This window comes from Punica granatum, chromosome 6 (genome assembly GCF_007655135.1).
Source record: "Punica granatum isolate Tunisia-2019 chromosome 6, ASM765513v2, whole genome shotgun sequence".
NCBI classification, from domain to species: domain Eukaryota; kingdom Viridiplantae; phylum Streptophyta; class Magnoliopsida; order Myrtales; family Lythraceae; genus Punica; species Punica granatum.
The window spans coordinates 22,070,806-22,088,583 of NC_045132.1; the positions used below are offsets into that span (position 1 = coordinate 22,070,806).

The 17,778-nt window shown below is 38.9% G+C and overlaps 3 protein-coding genes across 3 annotated transcripts; 1 reads left to right on the forward strand and 2 right to left on the reverse strand.

Annotated features, from left to right (window-relative positions):
• Positions 1-206: 206 nt before the first annotated feature.
• Positions 207-2,026, reverse strand: LOC116210624 (protein SHORT HYPOCOTYL IN WHITE LIGHT 1). Its single transcript, XM_031544571.1, has 3 exons — positions 1,540-2,026; positions 1,071-1,136; positions 207-501 (listed from the first exon to the last, which is right to left on the reverse strand). Exons 1-3 carry the CDS (start codon positions 1,963-1,965, stop codon positions 358-360), a joined length of 636 nt encoding a protein of 211 aa, XP_031400431.1. The 5' UTR covers positions 1,966-2,026; the 3' UTR covers positions 207-357.
• A 626-nt stretch (positions 2,027-2,652) lies between these two features.
• On the reverse strand, positions 2,653-8,497 carry LOC116210623 (disease resistance protein TAO1-like). The gene is made up of 5 exons (XM_031544570.1): positions 7,840-8,497; positions 5,416-6,535; positions 4,567-4,974; positions 2,917-4,482; positions 2,653-2,814 (listed from the first exon to the last, which is right to left on the reverse strand). The coding sequence occupies exons 1-5, from the start codon at positions 8,316-8,318 to the stop codon at positions 2,770-2,772; spliced, it is 3,618 nt and encodes a 1,205-aa protein (XP_031400430.1). The 5' UTR covers positions 8,319-8,497; the 3' UTR covers positions 2,653-2,769.
• A 7,265-nt stretch (positions 8,498-15,762) lies between these two features.
• LOC116210260 (CLAVATA3/ESR (CLE)-related protein 25-like) lies at positions 15,763-17,209 on the forward strand. Its single transcript, XM_031544108.1, has 2 exons — positions 15,763-16,247; positions 16,725-17,209. Exons 1-2 carry the CDS (start codon positions 15,976-15,978, stop codon positions 16,762-16,764), a joined length of 312 nt encoding a protein of 103 aa, XP_031399968.1. The 5' UTR covers positions 15,763-15,975; the 3' UTR covers positions 16,765-17,209.
• Positions 17,210-17,778: the final 569 nt, after the last annotated feature.

Genomic DNA, 17,778 nt, shown 5'->3' on the forward strand with positions numbered 1-17,778 from the left:
TTCCTAAACGTAAGCTAAACAAATATAACTATCGTTTATCCTTTCCTGATGCAATGAGTGGAAGAATGTTTTGTGAGATATTCCGATTTTACGGGTCCAATGGGACAGAATGTGCAGGAAACTTGGAATTGCCTTTGCCTGCCCGCAAAGTAACCGGGTAGATGGACATCTATGCATCAATAGATATACATATGCATGCGGACCAATCATGGAAATTCAAGTTGTTTGATCTCTTGCAGGGAGGTGTATTCACTGAAGATCTGACCCTCAGGATTAGAAGGTCATGGATGTCGTGTACAAGCAAAGTGCACTGCTATGTAATATTTACAAGCTATAAACCCAACCTAACTGGCAAGGTCATATTGCAGGCTGCCCTGTACCGAAGGTGTTCCCCCCTTGATTAAAGCTACTCCCATTTGATTGGAAATATGAAGTAGTAGCCCAGATAACTCGGACAAGGAGGATCACCGCAAAGACTGTCCCACCAAGGCTGCAAGCTACCTGCAACATTAATCAAGAACTATAATATCAAACGTTGAGGTTCGGTGTTTGTATTTGAACTGATCCAGCTAAAGACGTACACTTCCCAATGCTAAAAGTTAAATCCATTGCATGATGTAGTAGTTAAAGCTCTAAATTGGATGCCAAAAGGCGACCCCTTTTTACCATGAGATATAACTGTTGCTCTACAGCCAGCTCACCAGAGCAAATGCCCGTTTTCTCAGACTTCTCCTTAGAATTACTCATGGAGGCATATAATGTGATAACAGATACAATTATAAGGAATGTGGTAATGATAAGCTCACCCAAGAAGTGAATGATTTGCAATTAGTCAGCGTAAAACTGCAAGCAATATCGAAAGTAATGACCCATTTGGTTCAATGAACAGAAAGGCATGGAAGGCGATAAGCATTTGAATCATAAGGCAGTCAAATTGCATTTGCTTCTTCCCATTCCTGTAGTACAAAATGGGCTTTGTGATGGGAACAGGCAGCACACCATTGTCATTAATCCATTCCAAACATGCCCAAATAAATGATTTAACAGTCGATTGCTCGCGATCTCAGTACCTCGAGGAGTGCTTTGAGGACAGAAAGTGAAGCGAGTAGAAGGATCCCATCAACAGCAAAAGATACCTGCACAGTGCACACCACATCCAGAATAACAAGGTAAGATTCATAGGCAAGTCCTCAATTTCTGGCTATGAAATAACGCCAAGACACAGCCTAGGGCTCTGAAGCAGCAACCTATAAAGTCTACATCTACAACCAAGGAAATAACAAAGTGTCAATAACTTGACAAGCCTATCTTCGACAATTAGGCAATTAGTAACGAAATCAAACACGTCCCAAGTTCAAGTGCAGAATCTCCTTTTTATCTTCCTGTGCCATCAGAAAAGGCACAAAACTATATCGAGTTCTCACCTTAAGGTGCAGACATGGATTATTTTGCTGTAGCGGCCATGAAATTCTAATGCCCTGAAGCAATCTTACTATTACACTATAGGGAAGCGATCTTTGGAAAGAAAAGAAGACCCACCAGCTGCGGCGGTATTGCTGGTGGCAAGACAGAGCGAGAGGCCTTCTTAGCTCGCCGTGCGACCTTCCCAAACATGCTCTGGAAGAACCTGATCAACAGATCCAGACTGCTTTCCGTGTGATCATCTTCTTCTTCCTCTTCGTCCTCGCTCTCCTCCTCCTCGACCAAGTCATTGGCTCCGAAGAACGAGGCTGCCGCCGCCGCCGCCGCTTCCTCCTCGGTCAGTCCACCGTACGCGCGAGAGGCTCTAGAGCTTGAGCAGCGAATGCAGAATCCGGGGTCGTCCCGGGTTCTTTCTGTTTTTCGGCAGAAGTGTATCGCCTGGTCAGGACGAGAGAACAAGCCAAAGGGTGGCGAGAGATTGAAGCGGTAGAGGCGACTGCTGGGAGCGAAGATGGTGACGGACTGGAGCAGAGTGGAAGACATGGGACTGGCGCTCTCGCTCAAATGGATAATGGCGGCCGTCCGCGTTAAAAAACACTTGAAAATGGCAAAATGGAATAGTACATTTCAGGTCCGGGAGCACAATGCCTGAGCCTGGCGCATACCTTCTCAAATGGACAGGGCATGGGTCCCACCCATTATCGTCTGGACTCTGACTGTTCCTCACTAGGTTCATGCTCCCGGAGTATGCAATCCTTCCCCCGCTTGGGCTGCAACCATAACGAAGAGGAATGGACCTTCCAATTATCTTTCTTAGCATCATCAAACAGGCGAAGATGCTTCTCCTTCCTCAGCATTCTCCGGCGACTGGACCGATGAGTCCTCAAGAGAGTTGAAGAATCTCGCCAGCTTTTCCGACAGAGACTGCTGGTTCTCACTCAAAGGCGTTTCATCTCCCCCATAATCATCATCCATATCAGACACCAGGAACACCCCGCACTTCTTCAACTCCGTCCCTGGTATCATTGGAGGATCCCTCAATTCCACACGGATCCGGTACCCGTCTTTCAGCTTCGAGACCAGGGGGTGGAAGTCGAGGAACCGGCAGAAGTGGACTTGTTCTTCATTCGCCTTCGGTATACCTTTCAATGGCAAACTCGTACTGAACAGAGGTTTGTCCAGCATAAGGATTGTTGCTTGGATGTCGGCAAGTGTGGGAATGCAGTCTGTCAACTCTTCGGGGAAGCCACTGTTGACGGAGACGACGATGCCTACAAGCACGGCTTTAATCGGGCGGTTAGGGAGGGCTTTGTATGTCACCTCCTGTCGACTGAGCCATTCCGGTATCTAGCCTCCTGGCAGGCTCAAATTCCATATATTCCTTAAAGAGACCTGCAGGAAAGGTTCGCTGTTATTATCTCACCCTATTCAACAAATACGGTGGGTTAAGTTCATTTCAGAACTGAATCTTAATATTCCTGGGGAGCCTCAAACCTTAGAAAGTCTTCTCTTGACCGCCAAGGAACACATGTTACAACCAGTCATGTACAACCATCCCAAGGACTCGAGGCACTGAATTCCGGGGACATCCACAACTCTTCCGCAATTCGGCATATTAAGCTCCTGCAAGCTCTTCAAGTTTGATAGGTCGGAGATAATCTCCAGTTCTCGACATTCTGCAATGTCGATATTTTCCAATCTCGATGGCAGCGGAGGAAGAGACTTTAGCTTACTACAGTGGGGTAATAATAGGCACTTGAGACTTGAAAGACCCTTCAGGCTAGAAGGAAGGCTATCAAAATTATTGTAGCCCAGATCTAAAGTCTCAAGCGCTACTAACTTCTCGAAATCATTGGGGATTCCACCAGATATATAGCAAGCACGAGCTTTCAGTTCCACAAGTGAGGTGAGCTTCGAAACGGAAGACGGCATGACCATAGGATTAACTCTTGCAGACTGCGGCTTTTTTCCCATGTTTAAAGTTACTAAGTTTGAAAGCATTGCGAAACTGTCCGGTAGCTCTACGACACCGCTGTCCTCCATCGATAAGTGGTGCAAAGACTTGAGTTTTCCAAAGGAAGCTGGCAGTCTTTGAAGAAGTCTGCATTTGTTAAGTTTCATAAAAACCAGATCCTCTAGATTTCCTACAGATTCTGGCAACTCTTTGATGCCGGTATTGATAATGAACAGCGTAGTAAGATCAAGCAGGCTTCCAATGGATTCTGGTAAAGTTTCCAACGAAGGGCAATTCCAAATCTCGAGCCTCTTCAGCATCTTCAATGAACCAATTTGATTTGGTAAACTCGTGATTGATTCTCCACCTAAATCGAGCTTTAGAAGCGAGATTAACCCTTCAACTGAATCAGGAACGTCCCTCGAAAATTCACAGTTTCCGAGTGTCAGCTCTCTCAGATATCGTAGAGAACGAATAGAAGCTGGTAGTTCACGGACATTACTTCCTCCGATGAACACGTCTTTCAATTTTGTCAGATCACCGATGCTACTGGGGAGTGTAGTGAGAGAAGTGCACCACCTCACACTCAGAGTCTCGAGGTTTCCCAGGGACCCAATCGAATCTGGCAATGACACTATACCCGAACTATCAAGAATGATTTCTTTCAGAGAGTGCAACATCCCAAGGAGGTTGGGTAGTTCTTGCAATGAAGAACAGCCTGTCAGCTCAAGTTTTTCAAGCATTTCAAGGTGGAATAACGAATCAGGCAGCTTCCTAATCGCAGTACCATCCACAAGAAGTTCTTTCAAGGACTTCATGAGGCCGATTCCCTCTGGCAGCTCCTCCAGAAGTGCACAGTTAGAAAGAATAAGGTTCTCAAGGCATTTCAGGCCTGAGACATCAGTTGGAAACTTGGCAAGTTTCGAACAGCCTCTGAGGTTCAAGTATCGCAATGAACCCAATTGTCCAACTGACTTATGGAGCTCAGTCAGGGCAGTGCACTTCTCAAGCACTACCTTTTCTAGTTTTTGACTCCCTGACAAATCTGGAATAGCTACTAGTTTGTGGCAGCCTCGGAGGATTATAGTCTTTAAATTCTCTGCAACCTGAACATGAGAGATTTTCCATCAAAAACCTTCCAGGAAATAGATAACAAGTGCAATGTAAGATTTTTGTAGACTAATACATACCCTTTTACGACCAGCCCTCCATAGCTGTTCAATTGTACTGTCTGAGAGGTCAAGAACAGCAAAATCTCTAGGACAGAAGTCGGATAAAAGAACTCTTAGAGGACATTCTCTCCACTGGAGCCACTTCAGTGATTGCGGGAGGAACCTAAATTCGCCTTCCAATTTCACCCGATTAATTTGGAGGAGTCTTAGATTAATCATCTGTTGAAAGTAGGTGGTTCTAAGTACAATCCCCTCCTCTCCCCTTTCCCCGCGGCCCTTCTTGCATATTTCATTCAAAAATGTAGCTAGAGTAGTGAAACTGGGCATTCTTGTAAAATGGCTCCAAAAGATTTCCCGCCTACTTGGATCCCTCACAGGCATTTTTTCCTTGTATTCTAGGACAATCCCTTGAACATCTCTTGTTCCCTGTAAAATAAGTTCATTTCTTTGAAGTTGTCAATGATGATGCCAAAAAGAAGATATATCAAAGCAACAATATAGAAAATCGAAATTATAATTAAACTGGTATAGGAAGAAAATATGTCCTAAACATGTCACGGACTGAAGATATTTGATGCATAACTATAATCGTAAATGGGGACAAGCTCATTTACAAAGAGAAAAGTTAGAGAAGAGTCACGAGATGGTGTGGATTTGCGTATGGATAAACTCTCTATTTGCTGTCTTCATAATATAACGATTGCAATTTGAGGTAAATTACGAAATGGAGCGAAAAAAACTCGTGAAACAGCATAAACTACCAGCTAATAATCATAAAAAAAAGAGAGAGAAAATTCAATTGTTGATCAGCAAAAGTAAAAGATCAAATAGAAATAATAGCAATTTAGTTGCGGTAGTGATTCGAACCTTCCCATCCTTTAGGACAGATAGAATTTCCTCACGATGCCAAAGCCTACTGCGTCTCCCAGGATCGTAATGATTTTCACTGCGTACAATATCTCTCCCCATGTCTCTCAGCTGATCGTGAATCCACAAAGTATCACTTTCGATAATCTTGACGAGAGATTTCTCCCTGAGATCTTTGATAGCATTCTTAGCATCATAACCACAGCCATCCAATACATCGACCACCTCCTGCACTGTCATATCCATTTGGGCAAACAGGCATGCGATATCAAGAAATATCGACTTATTCTGTTCATCCAGACCATCATAGCTGATTTTTAGCACACCTTGGAGACTAAGTTGATGGCTCATGCCCAAAGTGTTAGTTTTCAGTTTTCGCAGAGCTTCTTCCCACTCTTTTGTGCTCCTCTTATCGATCAAGAAAGAACCAAATACTTCTAAAGCAAGAGGCAGTCCTCCAGTAAGAGACACAATTTGCTTGGAGAGATCAAAAAAGCTGTCCGTAGGTTTCTCTCTTTTCAATGCATGGTAACTGAACAGTTTCAATGCATCATCAGAATTTAGCTCTCTAACCTCAAAGCAGTCCGTAACATATCTGCTGGATAACACCCTTCTCTCTCTCGTGGTGATAATGATTCGACTCCCATCATGGAACCATTCTTTCTTGCCAATTAGGACATCAAGCTGATTCAGATCATCGACGTCATCCAAGACAAGAAGAATTTGAGCTTCCTGAACTTTTCCTCTGATTGCATCTCTTCCATCATTAATGTCATTTATAGGCTTTCTACCAGGTGAAAATTTTTCTAGAAGCTTATTTTGGACATTAATCAAACCGTTGTCTCCTGTAGAAGTTTCCCTAATATTTGGTATGAAACAGCGGGCCTTAAATTGAGCAACAAGCCTGTTGTAGAGAGCCTTTGCTAGAGTTGTCTTGCCGATTCCTCCCATCCCATGTAGGACAAGAATCTTAGCATCATTTGATCTAATGTCCAGCTGCCTCAACAATTCTCTGACGCGAGAATCAAGTCCAACTGTTACTGGAGCCACAGCCAATGGACTGTTACTCAATAGTTCTAAAATCAATTGGACTGTAATCTGAATCACTGGTTGCTCATCCCTGCCAAGAGTGATTAACTAGATAAGGAAGACGATAGAGGCAATTAAAAACAAGTGCTTGTTTTAAGTACAATTAGATAACCAAGAATTTCACATCAGAAGACTGTCTCTATGTTATTAAAGGCAATACGTTCTTCATGGTCAGCAAATCCGAATGCAAAGTGCAGCGTGATAATTCTGTAGATACATAAGATTCTATCTTCTAGAACTTTGAGACTGGTATCGGATATATAGTTATGGATGATATTGCATTTTCGCTAATGGTGTGAAGTCATAAGCAAGTGCGAAACACCCTTTTAAATTATAATCTTTTCGGGTTGTGCTGTTTGGTTACTTATCTACACCAGTATTTCCTTCACCTTTGCTCCCAAGAAAACCTAAGTTACGACTTCCTTTCATCAACAGGCTCCAACTGTCAAGACAGGAATATCAGACAACTAACGAGAGTTTGGGTGAAGGATTCTCATTCTGTTTGCCCAATTACAGGACTTTATATGCATAGCAAAGGTTCACCAATTGTCATATACATCAGGCAGATCAATCTGCAGAAGAGACAAACAAATACTATTTAAAAATCGATCGGGGAAAGAAAACTAATAAAGGTCAGATGGAGAGGAAGTCAAGAAAGAAACTATAAAATATATCTCCTAAATGAATTAAAGAACTAATATTTTACAACGTTAGTGACAACAGTGGTGGTCCTGCAAATGGATACTTTCACTCCTGTTAATATCAAGAATCTCTGTTTTGAATTGTGTTTTTTTTTTTCCAAGAAAGACAACAATGAAAATAAAGACATAACCCACACGCTTCCCCCCAATTCTTTCCGAGAATTGTTGCTCACAGTTCATCGCTGTATCTGTTTGCGAAATGCAGAATACTCCATTATTCATCCCTATCTCATAGTCGTGTGATTCTTTTGCCTCGTTAACTGATCATTAAAGTCCTAATGAAGGAAGCCACCTAAATCGGATATGATCAATATAATCCGTGTCTTCATTCTCGTCCCAATTCTTAAGCTTCTTCTTAATGCATTTGTTCATGGAGATACTTATCCCTCTCGAGATTTTCCACGAGAGGTATCGGTCTGCAGATTTGTACAAGGAATTGAACCAATTGAATTGAATATTCAATTCATGGTCACGAATAACCTAACATTATGATTATCATCATAATCAATGCAGGCAGTGATAGTGGATCGTATTTATAGAAATCAGGACTTAAGAATCGAGTGGCAACTGTTAGAAACAAAGCTAGGGATGACTGAAAAATGACAATTGAACGAGTACTAATTAAAATACGTACTGCTCTGAGGGAACCACCCAACCGGAAAGTCCACCGGCCTTCGTCAAGGCTCGCCTCCAGCTCTCAATTATGTCCTTCCCGAACCGGCGCTCGTGGACAACAAACGCGTTCGCGAATGTCCCCCTCTGGTGCCTAACGTCGGAGGGGTTGACCCGGTAGAAAACGGGGAGAATCCGCTTCCCGCCGTCGCACAGCCTCGCCAGCTCCTCCAGGCACCAGTGCGAGGAGGCGTAATCGGGCGAGATGACGGCGATCGCCGCGGCGGAGTCGTCGATCGCGCTCAGCAGGCTGGCTTGGATCTCGTCCCCGCGGTTCATGCCCTCGTTGTCCCGGAAGACTCGAACCCCCTTGCTCCGGAGCTCTGAATACAGCTGCTCCGTGAAGGTCCCGCGCGTGTCCCCCCCGCGAAAGCTCAGGAAAACGTCCCACTCCAGCCGGAAGTCCGGCGGAGCCTCCGATGAAGCGGTGTGGATTTCCATTTCGAGCTCCGATGATCAGACGAACCTCCCCGCGGGAACTGCTGCTTTAGTAACAGTACGTACATGACGTAAAGTCGCATGTAGTAGCAGATTATCTATTACACTTTACACCCTAAATTTACGCTTGTGTGAGACTTCGCGCCCCGAATTATATGGGATAATACAATTGTGCACCCGCCATGTGCCAATTTCAAGATACGAACAGAGGATTTAAGATAAAAGCTTACCATAAGCATCTCCTCTGGCTCGGAGCCAGCATTGTCTCGGTATTAATCGAGGGACTGTACACGATTGATATTTGTCGTGCAACGAATTAGAGTTGAAATTTGTGACTGTGGCTTATCATTCGAAGTGGAAATAAAATAACAACTCCAGTATGTGGATGGATGTAACGAAAATTTCTGGACTAAATTCGGGAAATTTTATGGTGCAATATAACCCATTTTATTGTGATTTTGTAATATACAAAAAGAAATGATGATTAACGCCATTAGCTGCAATTCAATTGGGCTGACCTGGCCAAGCCTTGTGGATGGCTGTCCAATATTCCATGAAGGACGACTTTGCTGGTCGCTTATTTATCTTCAACTCTGCCATCATTTTCGTAATGGAGATTACTGATGAGATGACCCATCTACTGATAGTGATTTTTTATTTATCTGATGGGCAACATGATATATAGAAATCCAATAGGCTCTTATGAATTCAATTCGAATCGGATGGCCTATTAAGAAGTAAAAATCTTTTAATTAAGGATTTTTTTTTCATTTATAAAATTCGAATTCGAAATATTACCCGTCACGAAAAGCTAACTGTCCATATGAAGGCACAAAATTCCCTAATACTAATCCCTGGCCCACCATACTTCGCACTTGGTGTTTTAACGGCGGACGACCCCCACATTGATTTTCTAGATTTTCGATCCTGTGACCTGCAGGACTTTATTGTGCTCTAATACCATCTCGCCACAAAAAATTAGTTGTCCGTGTGAGGCACAGAATTCCCTAATACTAATCCCCGGCAATAGGATAGTCCACCAACTCCGTAAAGCCCCGGTAAAACGGGATACAAAGTCTAACCAAAGGTCATGGCTGCTGTGAACTGTCAGTGCTCGTGCAGTGAGATAGGCCAAAAACTCTTGGAGCCTATCTGGCTATATGGAATGAGAGATATTGTCTAGGGTAAAGACGAGATTCTGTTTGAGTGGTGTTGCCGCTGGTTGAGTGTCCGATAAGAAAAACGAGTATCTAACCGTTTGAATTCACTCGGTTGATTAGTGATTTTTACTTATTTGGAAGCAAAACAGAGCAAACATATAATGGACAGTACTGGCATAGAGCTTCATCTTCAAAAATAATTAATTAATTAATTAATTAAAAACTTATAAAGATTACAACAATTTCTTTAAGAGATTCTTTTTTTAAGATACTGACGTGGTTTTATATTTAACTTATTCATTAATATGATATATAGTTCGCACTTCAGCCGCAATCGCCATCGCCATCGCCAATTTAATCTTCATCAAGGTCACCGAAAGAATTGTCATTGAAGTCGCAGGAGCTCGCCCAAGCACTTGCCGGCGATAGACTATAAACCTTTGACGACGTGGTCTCGATGATTAGTCTATTATATTCACAATACTATAAAATAAGTTACTTTTCCAATTAGAACGTAACATGTGTGTTCAAGGAAAATATTTACACGAGCCTTAGTGGTCACCCTCTTCTTAAGGTTACAAGAAAGGTCCATGGGTGTCGTTAGAAATAGAGAAAGAAATGAAATAAATGAATATGTAAAGTGTCACTAATAAAAATTAAACTGAAAATCTCTCATTTCCACTTGAGGAGCAAGTATATCATTGTGTTAAATTTCTTTCTCTAGCCATCACTCTTTTAGCGATGTGCCTTGCTGTGATATATACCGACTTAGGCTTTTGATCGAGTTGAAGGGAAAGAGAGCGAAGAGGAGGGGATACAACCAATGGAATTTTTTGAGTTCGATTGAATAGGTTCCCTCCGGGCTTCCTTTTCCTTCCGTTCGAATTTCAACTTCCTTCGTCAATTCAATTTTTTTTTTAAAAAATAAATTAGTGTGCTTTACAGCTTGTTGCAATAAGGCCACTGAAAACTTGATGAATAAGTCATGATCTTGTCTCAAAAATATAATGGCCTTAACCAATAAGTGTTAGTTAGATAGAGAAAACTTTATCCTTTAATAGATTGATTCGGCTTGAATTGTATTAATCGGATCATTAGATTTTCGAATATCATAATACACGCACACCACAAATATCACTGCTTTTTGGAGCATTAGATTGCACGAGGTATATTATCCCGCCCTTTTGTCTGTAATACTCATTAGATCGGATTATTCGGGTTTAACAGAACACATTAAATGGAGTTTGTGCTCCCATTGCATGCACTAATTAGTAATTAAGGTTGGAGTGTACGAATCCAGAAAAGGAAGAGATCCTACTGTGGCATTATTGTATGCAAATGGAACCTAATGATGGCTATCCCGTCTAGCTTGTCTTGTCCCCGTCCACTTTGATTCTTCCTTGGTTGGCCGCAATTTGTTTCTAGATAATATATATAAATAACCCGTGCCATCAATATATATATATATATAAAACAAGGGATTTGTCCGTCTCTCGCACAGTCTGGTCATCGAATTACAATTCCTCTCGCGAAGATACGACGTTATTTTAATTATATAAATATTATATATATTTACTTCAATTATGTAAATATTAAAGATATCACCTTTCTTATATTTCTTTATTAGTCTTACAAGGAAAAAAATGAAAATATTTTTTAAATTATAGAAATTGAATAACAACAACTAAATATATTAATAACATTCTTTTAATCTAATATATATATATAATATATAATAAAATCTAAAGATGATGTACAATCCTGAGTTGTAGAAATGAATATATATTTTGATAAGATGAAATATGTATTATAATTTTTATTTGACCGCTATATAATATATATATAGTTGTTTGATATATTATAAAAATGTTTATATATAGTCGAAGAGATATATTGCACATACAAAATTAATATTATATATTGTAATTTTTATTTGACAGCTACATAATATATATATATAGTTGTTTGATATATTATAAGAACGTGTATATATATATATATATATATAGTTGAAGACATATAGCACATATAAAGTTAACATTATATATTTAGATGCCATTTACACGGAATTTTTACCATTATATTTTCGTTTGCTAAGACGCGTTGGTGTCTTTGGGGACTTTATATATATATTATGTTGCACATCTACTACCAACACCGATCTACGCCAATTTGATCGTTTCATAAAAGTTTTATCTGTTTTTCTCTTCACTTATTTTATTATGATATTATGCTTGGGGAGACTATTATTTTCATTAAATTTATCTTTTCACACATTTATATGAGAATTTTTTATTTTCTTTTGATTGATATATTTGCTTAATATTTTAATTCAATTCTATTATTTTCACACATGTCTCATATCTCAATTTTATCTAATGAGTTTTTAATTTGTGTATATATTTATAACATTTTTCTCTATCAAAATAATTAAGAGATTATTTATACAGTTCCTGTGCAACGTACGGACATTCAATTAGTTCTATTTAATCAGACGAATCTGGAAGAATTCGAGTTAGAAATTTCTAAATCCAAGTACAATACTTAAAATGTGAAGACATGTCAATAACATTTTAAAATTCGAGTCAGGAAAACATTACTAATCGATAGAATCATTCCCGACTATTTTATTCAGAGCACGTATAAAATGTGAAGACATGTCAAGAATAATTTGAAAGGTTATCTTGGAACACGATCATTATCTAATTGGCTGCGGATCCATGTATGTCAAAAAATTTAATAGAACCTTCTCTGAGAAGCCAAGTGATCGATACGTGTAGCAATTGATAGTAGAAGCATTAGATTCGATCCTAACTGTTCTTCATCAAATATATTTATATTTGCAGTTGACATATAATATAATATTCACTGTAGAATATATTGGATAAGACAAATTGGGCTATATGCCTCCTACAAACCTTTTTGGGTAAAATACGGTCAGAAGCTGAAAACTATACTGCATTCTTTTTTCTTTCTTTTCAGTTAGAATTGAACATTATCCAATATTCTATTGGTTACTAGACAATAATGCGTGTCACTTATACACTATATCTCATATTTCTTATACTATGTAGTATGTTCTTTCAAGTGATAGAGTGACGGAGTCTTAACCAATTAATGCATTAATTGCAATTTTATTGATCGAGTAGTAAAGGGCTTTTAGCTCGCACTCGTACAAGGCATGTAGCTTGAGCTCGACGAGCCGCTCTACCCACTCATTGGAGATCCGCCGTAACTGTACGTGATTTTTCAATTTTTGAAAAAGACGAATTTTTTGATTGAGTGCAATGATATGTGGCATCGGTAATCTCTCTTTCCTTTCATGAGACCAAAAAAAAAAAAAAAAAAGCCCTATCGATATGTTGAGACTAATAATCCGTTGATTGTAGCTCTTATTCATGTCCATATATTCCCGCAAGATCATGTCCCATAAATAGTGTGTGCTTTAGAGTGAGAGACGTTTAGTTTTGCAATTCCAAACTGTATAAAGATTGGCTGAAGTGACCGGGGCATAAATGTTGTGGGCCAAAGCTTTAGCAGTTCGGCCGAAATAGTATAATCTATTTGCACACATATTAAGGTTTGCATGTAAGGAATCTTCTAATTTGATGAATGAGAATCTTTTTTCAATATATATTTCATATAGAAGATGTCTACTTTAATTGATATTTTTATGGATTGCTTTTTTTTATGTGAACCTTGATATCTTGATATTCGAAAATTTAATTGAACGTCGACTAATCCAGTCGAGTTGGGTCGGCCCATTAAGGGATAAAGCATGTTGCTTTCTTTAATAATTAAAAATTACATTTTCTGCTTGCCTATTTATATATTGAAAAGCACATAATGACTTTTAATACTGTTGTGTTTGTGTCATTTTTCTTTTTCTGATGCATCAGTCATTTATTCATTAATTTCTTCGAATATACAGGATCAGTCAATATTACAACCTTATTAGTATGTAAATTGTAAAGACTTACAAAAATAAGCAATTGATGATCAAATATATGTAAAGAGGAAAAATGTCTTCATAAATAAAAATTCATGTATGTACGCGTGATGCGTGCAAATTAATATTGTGTGCAAATGGAAACAGGGGTCTAAAGATTCATGACCGTTTGAAAATCAACTTGTGGAGATGTTTAAGTGAACGTCTCTCCTAGTTCTCGCAGAGTGGTTACCTTTGTCCACTTTGTTGAACCAATTCCAATTATTATGCTCATCTTTTCGGTAACTGCATTTTTTATCGTGTTGCGTGGAGAGAATCACCGTGGGATATATCTTCGACCTTCATTCCTAACTCTTTATTAACGGATATCATTAACTTTTTAATTGATCCCTTGCACTTCTATCCCGTTCTTTGCCTGATAAACTGTCATTTTCTCTCCATGGTGCTCTTATATTATATCATTTATGGAACTTGAGAAATGAAATTTTGATGGCAGATAAAAAAAATGATCTATGGGAGGCAATTCAAAGGATCAAGAGAGCCTTCAAGGAGCACAATTTTGGGGTAGTATGTTGTGATCAGTCTATCTCCCACCCATTCACTGAGAACATATATTCATCTTCAAATCGAGATGAAGCTGCAAGCAACTCTAGTCGGGATTGGTTTGAACTCTTCTTTGATGCAACATGGCTCCGAGACAAAGCCAGCATCGCATGTTTTATGCGCAAACAAAACCAGACTCCAACCCTCTCTTGGTTCGCTCCGGTCCACGCATTAACTCCACTTGAAGCTGAAGCTGAGGCCGTGTTAATTGCCCTCCAATTAACTCTTGATCGAGGTTGGGATGGTATATGGATCCGAAGTGATGCCCTTTTGTTGGTAGATGCTATACACAGACCTTATATGATTCCACGTAATGATAACTCTCGAGCCCACAATTTAAGCCAATACGACATTAAGTCCGATTTTGTTGATCTTTGTATCCTTGAGGGTGATCCGGATCTATATGTACCTTAGCCATTATTATATAAATAATATCATCTTTAACTATCCAAAAAAAAAAATACTGTGTACATTAATTATTTTACGTGTAAACCAAAATACACATATTATTTCCTATTACACATATAGATGTACATACATATATATAAGTCATCAAATATATTGCTTATAATATGTTATCTACATGTAATTATTCATATGAAGCCTCCACTCCTTATTTATGATGAATAATAAATTTTTGTGCTCCATGTTAAATTTTCAACAACAAAAAAAAACGTATAGATTACTGTCAAATTTTTTTTTTGGTAAGAAGATTACTGTCAAATTTATGTATTGGCTTTCTTTCTCCTCTTCCTCTCTCTCTCTCTCTCTCTCTCTCTCTCTGATCTATATGTATATAGACTCTTGATCTCTAATATTCTCACTTTTATTGATAATTTGGCTGCATTTAAATCATATTTAAAGTGTGAAATCCAGTTTTTTTTTGTGCATAATTCATTTATTTTTAACCAACAAAAAGTTATGCATCGTAAATAAAATGAATATATTTTTTCAATTACAAAGGAGACCCATAGCCTAGTATAATAAAAGAAAAATCTTAAATAGCTAATAAAAAAATATATATTTAATTACGAGATAAAACCATGCTGACCTTTTTTCTCCCGATAGTTGCAGGCCATTTGATTAAGTCATGTATATGGCATATACATGCATGTGCATGGATGGTTTTCGCAAAAGATTTAAATTTTAAATCTTTCGCAATACATGTGATTATACTGAAATATTGATTGCCGAAGTCGCGTGCAAGGATCTATGTACGCATCCTTGTGCTTGTATAATCAGAAGTTACAAGCCATTAAGTATATGCAACAACCGAGCATACTTATAGTCCTCTGATTACATTTTTCTTATGAAATCACTAGATATTCGAAGTCCCTATTAATATATTCCTATATCTATCACCTGCCTATGAATACTCTATGATTGCAGTGATATATAAAGTATTAGCACTCTTGGACATCATACGTAAGGAAAAGTGGTCGACATGCATGAAAATACTCAAAACATAATCCTAATCAATAAGCTCCAAAAGGAGTGTCGTATAAACACTTAGCATCATCCGTATAAAGCAATTAAAGGTGATCTTATATAACATGTCACGTTCTCTCTCTGCGTCTCTCTTCGAGAAAGTTTACGTGACAGAGAATCGCTTCGACCTATAAAGAGACCTCGAAACCCATAGCTAACCGTAAACCAACCAAAAAAGCTTTTTCCAAAAGGAAAAGGAAAAGGAAAAAAAAAAAAAAACCAGAGCCATATATACTTTGCCTTGCCTTAGGCCCCCCCTTCTTTCTGTACGTAGCTTCTCCCCTCAGATCTCCTCTTTACTTTGCTTTACTGTCTTTTTTTTTTTTTAAACCTTATCACAATCATTAGGCAATCATGTCTTCCTGCGGCTGTTGCCTGTCCCCTGTTCTGTTCTTTTGCCATTCCTCTACCTCCTAGACTGCAGGCATCTGTGAGAAAATTAGATAGTCGTTCGAGAGTTATGGGTCGACGTAATTGCCGTCCGTTGAGTGCTAATGCCCTGTTTGGGGCAGGTATGGTGGCCGGGGTTATCTGGCTTCTGCTGTTAGGCGCAGTGGCGGTGGATGCAGCTGATGGAGGAAGGGAAAAGAGTTCGGTGAATCCTGTGGTGCTGAAGAATGTCCAGTTCTCGGAAGGGAAGGTGAGTGCAAAGGTCGTGCCCCGTCCAGAGTCAGATGTCAACTACATGAGCAAACGCAGAGTTCCAAATGGACCCGATCCTATCCATAACAGGTAAGTCATATATAGTTAATGTGCAGCACCTATTCTTTGAGAAATACACGTAGTTTTTCTTGGGACCCTTTTCGCGACTGATAAGCTCATGGGAGATTTTGACATTTGATCATACTGCAAGTCACAAATTTTTCTCGAATCCAAATATATGTGGACTGCTTGCAATTTTACATGCTTAGCTATATATACACGTGACTGAATTTTTTCCTACATTTTATCAGAGAAAAAGTCGTCAAATAGCTAGTCAGCAACATACATAAGCATAACAATAATTCATGAAAAAACGATTATATAAACATCCTTAAATAATTAAATAGCAATTAAAAACTGTCCTGTATACTCAATTTGAAAAGCACTGTTACATTGGCCTTGCCCTGCTTTTTATGTGGTCAAACGGTATCTATCATATCTATCTCAAACTAGTTAACTGGAATTTCGACTTTTAACATAGAGTCTTCTTTTGTTAATCCATTTCAGGAGAGCGGGGAACTCCAAACAGCCACCGGGGCGAGCTTAGTTGGGGGAAGTCAGAATGATGAGTTCGTAAAATTAAAGCGCTGGATAAACAGAGAAGACGTCGCGCAATCGAGATGTGTCTTCCCACGTAGTTGTATGTGTATTTCTCTAAAAACCAACATATGGGGGGTTCCCTCGAAAAGATTCGGTGTTTGCAGCTATCTGCTTTTTAGAAAAAGATCAATATATTCTTGTGGATGGCACTTGGGGAGTGAAAGAATATATACAATTGTGGGGAAGAAGCTTGTGATATATTTTTAAATATGTAGCCATTATCCCACAGAATCCCAGCAGGAACAGATCGAATATGGAGGAGTCCCTACCTTTTTCATTAAGTGTTTATTTTATTCATGGCTTTCATGTGTTTGTTGAATTCGTGTTGGGGATTTATGCTTGTAAAAGGAACATATAATAAGAAAAAAGAAAAATATATATTATTGGAAAAATAGAACAATATTATTCGCTAATTATGGATGAAAGCGTGCATGGAGAATGTCCAGCAGTTCTTCATGCATGAAACAGCCAAATGTAAATTCTCAATGGAAAGGATTGTGTTTATGTTTATGTGTATAATTTTTTTTTATATAGTGAGATCACGACATATCCTTAATCTTTTTTGCTGAGAGTAATTCTCGTTCGTTCGAACATGTTTATACTATAGGCATTTTGTTAATATATATATACTCAATTATTAATATGATAATTTTTCACCAAAAAAAAAATGAAGTGTTAGAGCCCATGAGGTTATACCTTAAACTACTCGAACCTCTCAAGTAGTCTCTTTTGAAGAACAAAATCGATCCTACGGTATCAAAGTAGACAAATCCAGGTAAGTTATGTGAAGGTAGCTAGAAGAACTGAGACACAAATTTGATAAAACCTTCGGAAGCAACGAAGTGTTTTAATGCAGTTGCATACACTTGGTCAATAAAAATCGAGATAAAGACTCACTTTCATTAATTCTAGTTACATTTTTGTCCTAAGAGAGTGGCATGGGTTCCCTCCCAAAGGTTAA

Coding starts and splice junctions, on each gene's coding strand:
- LOC116210624 (XM_031544571.1), bottom strand. CDS start 1,965: ATGTCTTCCACTCTGCTCCAGTCCGTCACCATCTTCGCTCCCAGCAGT. Junction 1,137..1,539: donor CAGCAATACCGCCGCAGCTG/GTGGGTCTTCTT, acceptor TGCACTGTGCAG/GTATCTTTTGCTGTTGATGG. Junction 502..1,070: donor TCCTCAAAGCACTCCTCGAG/GTACTGAGATCG, acceptor TTAATGTTGCAG/GTAGCTTGCAGCCTTGGTGG.
- LOC116210260 (XM_031544108.1), top strand. CDS start 15,976: ATGGGTCGACGTAATTGCCGTCCGTTGAGTGCTAATGCCCTGTTTGGG. Junction 16,248..16,724: donor CCCGATCCTATCCATAACAG/GTAAGTCATATA, acceptor AATCCATTTCAG/GAGAGCGGGGAACTCCAAAC.
- LOC116210623 (XM_031544570.1), bottom strand. CDS start 8,318: ATGGAAATCCACACCGCTTCATCGGAGGCTCCGCCGGACTTCCGGCTG. Junction 4,483..4,566: donor GGAGGGCTGGTCGTAAAAGG/GTATGTATTAGT, acceptor TCTCATGTTCAG/GTTGCAGAGAATTTAAAGAC. Junction 2,815..2,916: donor TCAAGAGAAGACTTTCTAAG/GTTTGAGGCTCC, acceptor CCTTTCCTGCAG/GTCTCTTTAAGGAATATATG.